At 43.7% G+C, this 12,225-nt stretch overlaps 1 protein-coding gene across 1 annotated transcript in view; it reads left to right on the top strand.

Moving 5' to 3' along the window:
* The window catches only part of LOC139279381 (disks large-associated protein 2-like), a 125,962-nt gene that overhangs the window by 77,792 nt on the left and 35,945 nt on the right, over positions 1-12,225 (top strand). The window contains exon 6 of the mRNA XM_070898506.1: positions 8,931-9,025. Within this exon, the coding sequence (XP_070754607.1) occupies positions 8,931-9,025 (95 nt within the window). The remainder of the gene's footprint in view (positions 1-8,930; positions 9,026-12,225) is intronic.

The following is a 12,225-nucleotide window of genomic DNA, read 5'->3' as shown; positions in this document are numbered from 1 at the left end:
AAAAATCGTGACATGGGTCACCACTTTGATCACGCATGTGGTCATCTGCCAAATTTTTGTTTGCTAACGCTCCTGTGAAGCGCATTGGGACGTTTTACTATGTTAGAGGTGCTGTATAAATCCAGGTGGTTGTTGTTGTTGTCATGCTCTCAGTTGGCACAGAGCTGGTCAATGGAAGCAGCCCTTTCAGAGCTTCAAAATCACCAATTCTCACACTTAGTTCACCGAATTGGTACTGTATTAACTGTTTACAAGCACAACAGACGTCAGTGGAGTATGTTTCCCCAAAGCACTACAATAATATCTCGCCAGGAAAATTCAGTATGAATCATTTACCAAATAAAGTGAAATGTTCTAGTTCTGAATATACTTAGATTTTTGCACCAAGTGCATTGCTGAGTGCAGAAGTCCTTACATAGAACAGTTATTCACACACCTATTTGGCCACTGTGCCTCTTGCAATACTGTTTCAGTAAACTGTCTGGTGCTGTAGGTGCACTGTACTAGCTTCAATATGCATTAATGCCTATATTGAAGCTGTGGGCAGACATCTGGCTCTCCCTCAATAGCGGTACTCCACAGTGTAAACAACCAGTCGTTCGGAGAACTGACAGCGCTGTACATCCATAATATTATGGGGATATGAATGCGCCACTGGGTTAAAGACACCAATTTAAGTCAAAGGAACTGGGTTCCATGGGTTTGCACTCTGGGTCTTCATATTATACAGGGAGCCCAGCAGCCCTAAGAGATCAGCTCAAATGCAAAGTGTAAAATGGAAAACAGCATTCAAAATCCAATTGTTTTATAACAGATATTAAAAAGTGTAAGCGTGCTTTACAACAGCTGAAACTGAGATAGAAATACAGAGACTAAGGTATAGAATATCCTCAACATGTCATGGTACACATTATAAAGCTGACCCCGAGCTGAGCTTCAAAACTCAAATCCTATCCAAGACTGTATTTTCATCCACAATTTCATCCATCTCTGGTCTTACCTCATCTTCACCACCACCAAAATTCTCATCCACACCTTCATCACCTCTATGATTGACCTCTCAAGCACTCTCCTTACCAGTATCCTGAGCTCCACCCTACTTAAACTGCAACTTGTATAGAATTCTGTCACCCTTATCCTATCTCACACTAGATCCCACTCTTGTATCACCTTGTCTCGCAAACCTCTTTTGGCGCCCTGTCTCCTAATGCCTTGAATTCAAAACTCGTGTCTCATTTATAAATCTCCATTACCTCACTCCTCCCACCACCTCTTCAACTCTTCCAGCACAGTGTGCTGAGATACCCCTTGTGCTGTTTTGCTCTGCTGGGCAGACCACATAGTTCGCATGCCAGACATGAGACTCCCAAACCAAGTGCTCTACTCGGCCCTCCTTCACGGCAAACGAGCCAAAGGTGGGCAGCGGAAACATTACAAGGACACCCTCAAAGCCTCCCTGATAAAGTGCAACATCCCCACTGACACCTGGGAGACCCAGGCCAAAGACTGCCCTAAGTGGAGGAACCGCATCCCGGAGGGCGCTGAGCACCTCAAGTCTCGTCGCCGAGAGCGTGCAGAAATCAAGCGCAGGCAGCGGAAAGAGCATGCGGCAAACCTGTCCCACCCACCCCTTCCCTCAACGACTATCTGTCCCACCTGTACAGTATTGGACTGTACAGCCACCTAAGAACTCATGTTAAGAGTGCAAGTAAGTCTTCCTCGATTCCGAGAGACTGCCCATGATGATGATGATGGTGGCCTCCTTTTCATACCCCATTTTCTTCTCGGTGACAGAGCCTTCAGCTGTCTTAGTACCACACTTTGGAAATGCTCTCACAAAACTCCTCCACCTTGCTATCTCAGTCGCTTCTTTCAAAATTATAACGCCCTCAGATAATAATTCTTTAATCAAGTCTTCAACTACCTTTCCTAACTCCTTTCCTACTACTCACCATTTTGTCTCAATGCATTAACTTGGCATGTCTTATTATATTAAAGTTGCTATGTAAATGCAATTTACTGTTAAGTCTGGCCTTTGACTACCAGTCTTTATAGCTCAATCAGTGCCCTTAATTTAACACAAATCCTTGTTATGTTGCTATCTCTTATTGTGTATTCTTCTTACACAACAGAGGAAATTCAGAAAGCTTTACATTCGGGAACTCGTTTAAAAATTCTGGTTTGGCATCACTTTTTGAACATTTTTGTTTAAAAATTGTCACATCTGCCGCAAAGAAACAGGCCATTCAGCCCAACATGTCTATCCCGATGCCATTCGGCCTCCAAACAAGTCTCCTCCTACCCCTTTTCATCTAACCCTAGCAGCATATTCTTCTTTAATGAAAAAGAAAATGCTGGAAATATAGTTCAGGCATTACCTGCGGAGAAAACGTTTCAGGTCAGTGACCTTTCGTCAGAACATATCCTTCTATTTCTTTCTCCCTTATGTGCTTATCTAACTTCCCCTTAAATGCATCTCTGTTATTTGCCTCAACGACTCCACATTCTTGCCACTCTTTGAGTAAAGAAGTTCCTCCTTAATTCCCCATTGAATTTATTTGTGACTGTCTTATATTTATGACTTCTAGAGGCACCAGAGCGCTCCCACCCCGTTTTGTGTGTTTTTACTGTCACGGTGATTGAGGTCGCCTCTTGAGCGAAATTCTGCTCTTTGTTTATTTTTAACTCGGATCCGGAAGTTGCTCTAAATGGGGACGGGCGGCGGTGGCAACACCTGAGGGACGGAAGTTGGGGTTGGTGCGGATTCACCGCCGCGATGGCATCACCACGGCTCTTCCTTTCACTTAAAGGGGAGAGCCTTCGCGATTTTAAAACTTCAGCCTACTGGGCCACCAGGGAGGGTTTCAGCCGGGCCAGCAGCCTGGTACCCAAGAGAGGGTGCCAGGCTGCCTGTTGGCGGCCCGGCCAAACCCAGGGGCATAATTTTCGGGCTGACATGGCAGTCGCCGACAAAAAATACATGGCGGCAGTGCGCCCTCCCCTTTAAGCGGAGCTGCGCCGCCATTGCAGAAGGCCACAGCCTCACTGGATCACTGGGAAACAGCTTGTTTTGGCACCGCCGGGTGTGCCGAAGATTTTCACAGTGAAATTTCACCATCGGTGGGGTAGATTGGCGGTGCACACGGTGATGACACACTTAGCACGGATCGGCAGCAGCGGAGCGGTAAGGGGGGGAACGGGTCACCGCCAGGATAACACGGGAGTGGAACTTTGATAACGGTGGCCATTCCACGAAAAGTCAGCGGTCCTTGATCTCCACAGCGTGATTGTCGCTTTCTGGTGTTAAAGTAGCCTTAAGGAAAGGGCCAATTTCTGCCCCTAGTTTTGGACACCCCGTCAAGTAGAAACATTTCCTCTACCTCTCAAACCCTTTCATTATCTTTAAGACCTCTATCAGGTCACCCCTCAGCATTACCTCATCAATAGAAAACAGCCCCAGCCTGTTCAGCCTTTCCTGATAAGTATATCCTTTCAGTTCTGGTATCAACCTTGCAAATCTCGTTTGCAATTTCCCCAAGCCTCTATAACCCTTTTATAATATGGAGACCAAACTGTCCAAATTAATTTGCAAATTACATGTTTGTTTATTACGTTTATTAATTTCATCCTGCATTTTGTCAGATACTTCCTTTGTATTAACTACACTTCCTAATTTGGTGCCATCCACAATTTTTGAAATTGCACTTCTGATTCCCGAGTTCAAATCATTAATGTAAATGATGAACAACAGTAGTCTCGGTACCAATCCTTGTGGAACACTACTTTCCACCTTTACCAATCTGAGGAGCTACCATTAACCCCTACTCTCTGTTTCCTATTTTGTAGCCAGATTACTATCCATTCTGCTACCTGTCCACTGACAGCACATGCTCTGACCTTAGCCATGAGTCTACTATCCGTATCAACGATAATTTGAAACTCCAAATATATTGCATCTTCTGCATCATCCTTGTCTACTCTCTTTGTTACTTCTTCAAAGAATTCAGTCAGGTTGGTCAACATGGCCTTCCCTTTTGAAATCCATACTGATTACACTTTTTTATATTTTCAATTTCTAGATGTTTTTTCTATTACCTCTTTGAGTAAAGATTCCAGTGTATTTTCTATCGCCAATGTTAAGATAACTGGTCTATAGTTCCATGGACTTGTTCTATCTTCCTTTTTAAATATGTGGATAAGATTAGCTGTCTGCCAGTCCTCTGGCACTATTCCCTTTTCTAATGAGTTTTCATATATATGTAATAGCTATCTCATCCCTATCTGAGGGAGCAGACTTCAAGAAGTTACAGAGCCTGACTACAAGGGAGCTGAGTTAACACTTACACACCTTAAATAGAAGATTATGCATGTCATATTCATTCAACTTCCTCAATTTGTTGGGCTCAGGAACCCCTCCCAGCCAGTCTCCCCCAGTGATGTCACCAGTGTTCACCTTTCCAAAGGTTCCCTTTGATGAGGTTCCATGACTAAATGTTAATATATGCAGTTTTGACAAATGTAAATGTAATTTGCAATTATTGCCCTGTGTTATGACAGCATGATTGAACTGTGAGAAAGGGCAGGAAAGGAAATATAAATTCTCCCAGTTTTTATCTTGAAGGTTACAGCTTGAAGGGGCATTGGGTGCTGCCATGTTAACCCCTTCTACTGTATGCCTGTGTTGCCTTTAAATTTAAAAGCTGTGGGAGTAATTTAGCCCATGGAAATTCCTTCATGTAGTGCATTAATTCTCCTATCGTGAGTAATTTGCAACACGTGTGATTTGCACTCCATGACTCCTGGCTTGCAGGGAGCATGGGCCAGAGAACTGCCGCTACAATGTTGTAACCGTATCCCCCATTGGGAGTGTGGGATTGCAGAGCTAACATTGTTCAATCAACTTTCCAGTTATAATCGTTCCTTATCTTTGTGCCTTTAAATTATTCACTTTCTTCCACACCTCCTGCCAGATCCTCCAAGAAGCGGAGATAGTGCTAATGTTGTCAATTATATTTTGACAAACTCGCCTTTGATGATTTCAGGACGGTAATGGAGGCTGGGCGGTAAAGTTTGCACCGGGAAATAGTTTATGCCTCACTCATCAAAATTGGGTAGCTGGGCCCCGAGTCTGGGGCGCAGCGCTAAGGGAGGCGTTGTACACCTCTCTTGGGCGCTAGCGTGGAAAACTCCCAAGCTAAAGAGCCGGGCCGGGAGCGCTCCGAGAGACGCCTGGGGGGGAAATAAAAATCTGAAAAAAACCCACAAAAACATTTCCAATACATAGTCCGCTCCACCACAACATAAATCACAAAAAAAAAGAAAAGAAAAAACAATCACATTTACCTTCGGACTGCATTGCTTACCTCTCTGAAGTCGGTATAGTTGGATCGCCCAATTCCTCAGGCATTCACTGCGGGGTGCGCTTCGGGGCGTACAGGTCGGGCTAGAGGGAAAAAGCGCTCCGGTGTCACAAACAGGGGCGTTACACACCGGGCGCAGCTCTTCCGGGTGGAGCTGCTCCACTCCGCCACTAAACTGGCCCCGGAATCCCCGCGGGGTACTGGAGGCTGACCGCACGCCCAGAAGATCTCACCACCACCACCCTGGGGCGAAAAACGGAGCGCAAATGACTGGAGAATCCGCCCGAGTGTGTTCTTTGCATGTTAGCGGGCTTCCCCTCCGCCCCCCCCCCGCCCCCCCCCCCCCCCCAGTGCTCCAGTCTCACCTTGTTCCCCAGCATCGCGGAGACTCCTCACTGCGACTGGCTGCTAGTTTTCATTAGCAGTTACTTGCATTTCTGACAGACATCACTCAGGAGTGTGGCCTGCCACAGCGGATCCAATAAATGTTTAGCGTGTTACCTTGCGGACTGAGCAATGTCAGACCCTTGATTTTAAAGATGGCTGCCTTCAATTCCTGATCAGTGTTATTGTAACACTCGTGGTTACCAGTGGTATTAATGCTGATCGAAAAGTCTAGGTTGATGAGACCTCTTTTAAAAGGTACTTGAAATCGTTTTAGGAAATCTGTTTTCTATGTTTGCCCTATGTGATGACACATAGGATTACATCACAAAATGTCATCGTATCAGTTGCATGGCATGACAGCATGAAGCTGCCACACAGTTATCCTGGCTGCTATCACACTTCTGCCAAAACAATGTCTTTATGAAGGGAATACTGATGGTGAGACTCCGATAAAAGACCATCTCTGTAAACATGTTGAAACACTGAAGGTAATTTAGTTGCTTCATGATATCATAAAGAACCTTGTGACATCAGAGTAATCATTGCAACATCATCCAGAATGTATTTCTCCTGTTGAAAGTTTTCTTGTTTCCCCCCCACCCCCCTCGCCTATAATATATATCCAGTGTGATTTAATGGACAGAAATATGCACTCCTGACACCGCCCAAGGAGCAGAGCATTGGAACTTTTACTTCTGTATTTGGGCTTGCGGCATATATCACATGGCACCATGTGGTTTCCTTAACTTAGGAAACGTGGAAGGCTAAACACTGTCAGAATGTGGGTTTGGCTGTAAAGTACTAAACCGTCAACAAATAAACAAATAGTATTAACTACAAACAGTGGATTTACAGTAAATACAGAATTTACTATCCTTCCTCAGAATATCGAAAATAACAAAGGCGGTTTTCCTGTGCTAAATCTCACTGTAACCTAGGCCTAAATCTTGCTCGCTCACTGATGACCCCACAAGGCAATCTCTCACCTGCCTCTTTCTAAGATGACTTTAGAATAATTGCTACTGTGAGGAAATCAGCTAGAAGTACACCATTAAAATATCTTTTAGAATGCAGCAGGACAAAGGAAATGTAAAAACGTATCTCTCAAATTTGATCAGAGCTGCCAATCAAACATTTACCGTAAAATGTACATAAATGGTGTTAGTGTCTCAGTTGAAAGATTGGGCCTTCTGACTTTGGGACAAGATGTCCTGTTCCACCTGATTTCTGTTAGAAGGCTCCAATTGACACTCATCTTTTGTTTAGGAAATTTACAGCCTTAATAAGAACATAAGAAATAGGAGCAGGAATACCCACACTGCCCCTCAAGCCTGCTCCACCATTCAATAAGATCTCGGCTGATCTGATCATGGACTCAGCTCTACTTCCCTGCCCGCTCCCCATAACCCTTTATCTCCTTATCATTTAAGAAACTGTCTATTTCTGTCTTAAATTTATTCAATGTCCTAGCTTCCACTGCTCTCTGAGGCAGTGAATTCCACAGATTTACAACCCTCTGAGAGATCTCTATTTTAAATGGGCGGCCCCTTATTCTAAGATCATGCCCGCAAATTCTAGTCTCCCCCATCAGTGGAAACATCCTCTCTGCATCCACCTTGTCAAGTCCCCTCATAATCTTATATATTTCGATAAGATCACCTCTCATTCTTCTGAATTCCAATGAGTAGAGGCCCAACCTACTCAACCTTTCCTCATAAGTCAACCCTCTCATCCCCAGAATCAAACTGTGAACCTTCTCTGAACTGCCTCCAAAGCAAGTATATCCTTTCGTAAATATGGAAACCAAAACTGCACACAGTATTCCAGGTGTGGCCTCACTAATACCTTATATAGCTGTAGCAAGACTTCCCTGCTTTTATACTCTATCCTCTTTGCAATAAAGGCCAAGATACCATTGGCCTTCCTGATCACTTGCTGTACCTGCATACTATCCTTTTGTGTTTCATGCACAAGTACCCCCAGGTTCCGCTGTACTGTGGCACTTTGCAATCTTTCTCCATTTAAATAATAACTTGCTCTTTAATTTTTTTCTGCCAAAGTGCATGACCTCACACTTTCTGACATTATACTCCATCTGCCAAATTTTTGCCCACTCACTTAGCCTGTCTATGTCCTTTTGCAGATTTTGTGTGTCCTCCTCTCACATTGCTTTTCCTCCCATCATTGTATCATCAGCAAACTAGGCTACATTATACTCGGACCCTTCTTCCAAGTCGTTAATATAGATTGTAAATAGTTGGGGTCCCAGCACTTGTTCTTATGTCCTTATGTTCTTATATACAGCCTTCTGAACGCAACACCGAGTTCAACAATTGCAGAGCGTAAACGGTGACAATCTTTGGCTCCCTTCCCTCCACCTCCCCGCCCCCAGAGCCTGTTTCTTTTTTTTCTCCTTGTCTCTAATGGCAACTGGTCATTATCCCACCATTCACACCCTATCTTTACTAATGTTTTTCTAACTCCTGTCATTACCATTTCAATTTGGACCGTCATCCCTTTTGTCTCTCTAATCTCTCCTGCCTTCCACCCTATCACAGACCTCCCCTTTTGTTCTTTCCTCCCCTCCCCCTTTCAGAGCTTGTTAAGAATATGTTCTTTCCGAACACTCTCCCGTTCTGACGAAGGGTCATCGACCCGAAACGTTAACTCTGCTTTCTCTCAACAGATGCTGTCTGACCCGCTGAGATTTCCAGCATTTTCTGTTTTTATTCCAGATTCCAGCATCCGCAGTATTTTGTTTTTGTCCAATTGAGACTTATTAGTAATGGCATTTTGAACATAATGGACCAGGCAAACAGGTACAGATTCTCAAGTATATATATATATATGTATGTCTCCCTGACATCTACATCGATATCAGACAACTGTATGGCTCTGTCTATCAAAAAGCCTGTGCTTTTTTTTTGAGTGAACCTTAATTTTAATCCTGTGTTTACTGTGCCCCAAGGAAAATAAATAAAATGATATACCCCGAGATAAAAATGCTTTATCTTTGTCATATATATGTGAATGCAATCTGTGACATCTCGCTGTATAATCCAATGTTTCTCAAGTCCTTTTTTTCTCAGTTTCGTCATGGCTGATAAAATTATTACTTGTTCTTGGCCAGTTTAGATTGAGGCAGTCGCTATAACAAGATTTAATTGTCTTTTAATGTATCAGGTGGATAGTTCAGAGACTATGACCGATTCTGACACAGATAGCAAAGGCCTTCGAGAGTTCCATTCCATTGGAGTGCAAGTTGAAGATAATAAACGGTAAGTCTGTTATCTTCACTCAGTAGGACATGTCCATTCATTTATTACTCACAGAATCATACAGCATCATGCCTGTGCCAGCTGTTTGAAAGAGCTGTCCAATTATTTCCATTCCCCTGCTCTTTCCCCACAGCTCTACAAATTTTCCCTTCCAAGTATTTATCCAATTCCCTTTCAAAAGTTACTATTGAATGTACTTACATCGCCCTGTCAGCCAGTGCATTCCAGATCACAACAACTCGCTACATGCAAAAATACACGTTTACTACTTCCATTTTTTATATCTTCTGTAACATATGACAGTGTCTTGAGCACACTAAAATCATGACTCAAATCATGATATAGCATCAAGTCTTCTGGAAGATAGTTGATGAGTAACAAATAGCATTTCCATTGGATAACATCATGTACAAGAATCACAGTGGAGTATTTTGACTCATCATGTGTTTATAAGCAATCACAATTGTTTGCCAAGTGCTTTTTCATGAAGACCGTTGGGTGAATTCACCAATCCCAGAATCAAAGAGAGCACTGGTCAGCAAACCTGTATTACATTATTATCATCTCTGTGACTCACACTCCCTACAAATGTGGCTCCCTCCCGGGAGTGCAGGATCAGTAAATTGCTTTGTTTATTGTGCTAAAGTATGATTTGTGATGTCAATAATGACACTTATTGTATGATCATTTCAACTTTCGGAACTTTGTTTTATTTTTGTCCCAATCGTCTCATCATTTTACTGCTGCCTCTTCTGAAGGTACTGACTTATTCTGAGGTGTGTCAGGTACCTTCCAGTAGCAAACTCGAGTAAAACCATTCTTAATGTGTGAGCTAGGCAGCAAGTGTTGGCAGTCCAGCACAGCCAAACCTGATCCTGTCCTCATCCAATGTCTGTACGTGTATGCAATCCAGTCGGAATTGATGGATCGCTGTCAGAAACCCGAGCTGATTTTTCCCCTGCCTAGTTCAGGGTACTGAAGCCAACTGTAGTGCCCCAACTGCTGTCCTATAATCTGTGTCCCTGTTGTCCTGACTGAGAACAACTAGTATAGGACAGTACAGTACGGGGAAGCCAACGTGATTCAGTGCTGCATTTACCCACTAGGCCACTGGGGGGAGTTAGAGGCTCTTGTATTTATAATAGTTGCTCTTGCAGACCACAGCAGTAAAGGCACATCGCTCCTATAAAGGAACATTCTACTCTCTAAATGGTTTAATCGAGAGAACGATCCTCCAAAGCCAGTTTGGAACATTTTTATTTTCTCATTTCATCAACACAGTAGCTATAAAGAGCTCACCTGCCAGCAGCCATTCACTGATCCATGCGAATCATTCAGAGCCTTTCTGTCACCAGAAGCTTTCCTTTTGCCCAAGTCAATATGGAGTTCGCCTCAGCCTTGCTGCCATCCTTATCCCACAGCTTTATTTTTTGTGGATAATTAGTGTTTTTTTTCAAGAAATCATTTTCCCATCCAGCTGTGAAATAACCTTCTTTGCTGCAAGTAGATTGATTCATTCCCCCAAATTCTCCACAAACATAGAATGAACATCAGAGAGAGAGAGAGAGAGAGAGAGAGTTACACAATGCTCACTCAAGCCCGTCATCGTGCTGACTACAGAAAGCATTCCCAGAAGCCAGGTGCCTGCCCAATCTCTCAGCTCAGATAATGTCTGATGAGGGAAGATTTCAGAAATAAAATGTTGCTTCCATGTGTACACGGACAACACTCAGCTCCTCCTCCTCCACCAACCACAAGGCTGTTGTCATTTTCTCCAGTTGTGTGTCCGATATTAAGATCTGCAAGAGCTGAAACTTTCTCCCGCTAAATGTCGGCAAAACTGAATTCAACCTGTTTGGCTTTTGCAAACATTTGCACATCACCAGACTCAGCTCCATTCACCTCCCCAGCCGGCACTTCAGTTTAAGCCCAGATCACTAGCTCAGCGTCCTGACCCAAATCCAACTGCATTCTTTCCTCTCTGTAACACCACTCGCCTCCATCACTACCTCCTCCCCCCTCCCCTACCATAACCCCCATCCATGACTTTATTACCCAGAGGCTTGATTTCTCCAATGCTCTCCTTGCTAACCTGCACCCTCCACAAGCTACAACTAATTTAAAATGATGCAGCTATCATAGTTACTTGCAACAAGGCCCATGCCCCCATCACCCCCAATGGTTTCCAAGCTCCACTGGCTCCCTGTGCCTAAGTGAACTCACTTTAATATCCTCATTCTCGCTTTCTAATCTCTGCATGGTCTACCTCTACCCTGCATCAGCTATTTCCTCCAGGCGTATGTCCCTGCATACATTTTATAAACACATAAAATGTAAAAGAATACATGAAGAAAAATCCAGACCAATTGGGGATGAAAAAGGAAATCTTCTTATGGAGGGTGAAGGAATGGCAGCGATATTAAATGAGTACTTTCCTTGATTGTCACAGATTATGATAGTGTAGATGAAAACGGACCAGAGGAGGAGGTGGAGCAATTGGATCGGATAACCATTAATAAGAAAGTAGTCCTGAAAGAATTGGTGGAAAGGCCGTTGAGTGCTGATGGCATGCTCTTAGACTGCTTAGGGAAGTCAGAGAGGAAATAGCAGAGGCTCTGACCCCAATCTTTCAAACATTCTTAAATTTAGAATTTGTGCTAGAAGACTGTAGGCTTGTCAATGTAACATTTCTGTTCAAAACTGGTGGAAATGATCAACCAGGTAACTATAGATTAGTCAGTCTAATATCAAAAATTTCTGGAGAGATAAAATTAATACTCACCTAGAAAGACACGGGTCGCAATTCAAGGTCCCGGGAAGGACCGTTACCATGGGTTTTCGGCGGCCATTCGGTAAAATCGATTGGCTGCTGTGTTTTGGTCGATTGGCCCCAGCAATGCATATTCAGCACGGGATGTTTTTCCGGCGAAATCTGCCAACTTCCGCCACGGTATGGGATTTGCGGCCGTAGTGACATCATCAGGGTGCACACCACTGCTACGTGGCCAAAGTACCCATATTCAGCTATAAAAAGTGAGCTTTTTGTTGGACAGTGCCCCCGCCAGCTTTTTGGATCGGTACACTTTGACGTGCTACTCGACACCGCTGGAGGAGAACGTGGAGGATTCCCGTGATTGGGGGTATTTTTGGTGAAAACGTTTGCTGTTTCTTTTGTGCATTTGGTTAATCTGCTGAGACGT

The sequence above is a fragment of the Pristiophorus japonicus genome, chromosome 14 (assembly GCF_044704955.1).
Source record: "Pristiophorus japonicus isolate sPriJap1 chromosome 14, sPriJap1.hap1, whole genome shotgun sequence".
Lineage (NCBI taxonomy): Eukaryota > Metazoa > Chordata > Chondrichthyes > Pristiophoridae > Pristiophorus > Pristiophorus japonicus.
Note: the sequence above shows the minus strand (reverse complement) of the source record. Positions and strands in the feature narration are given on the sequence as shown.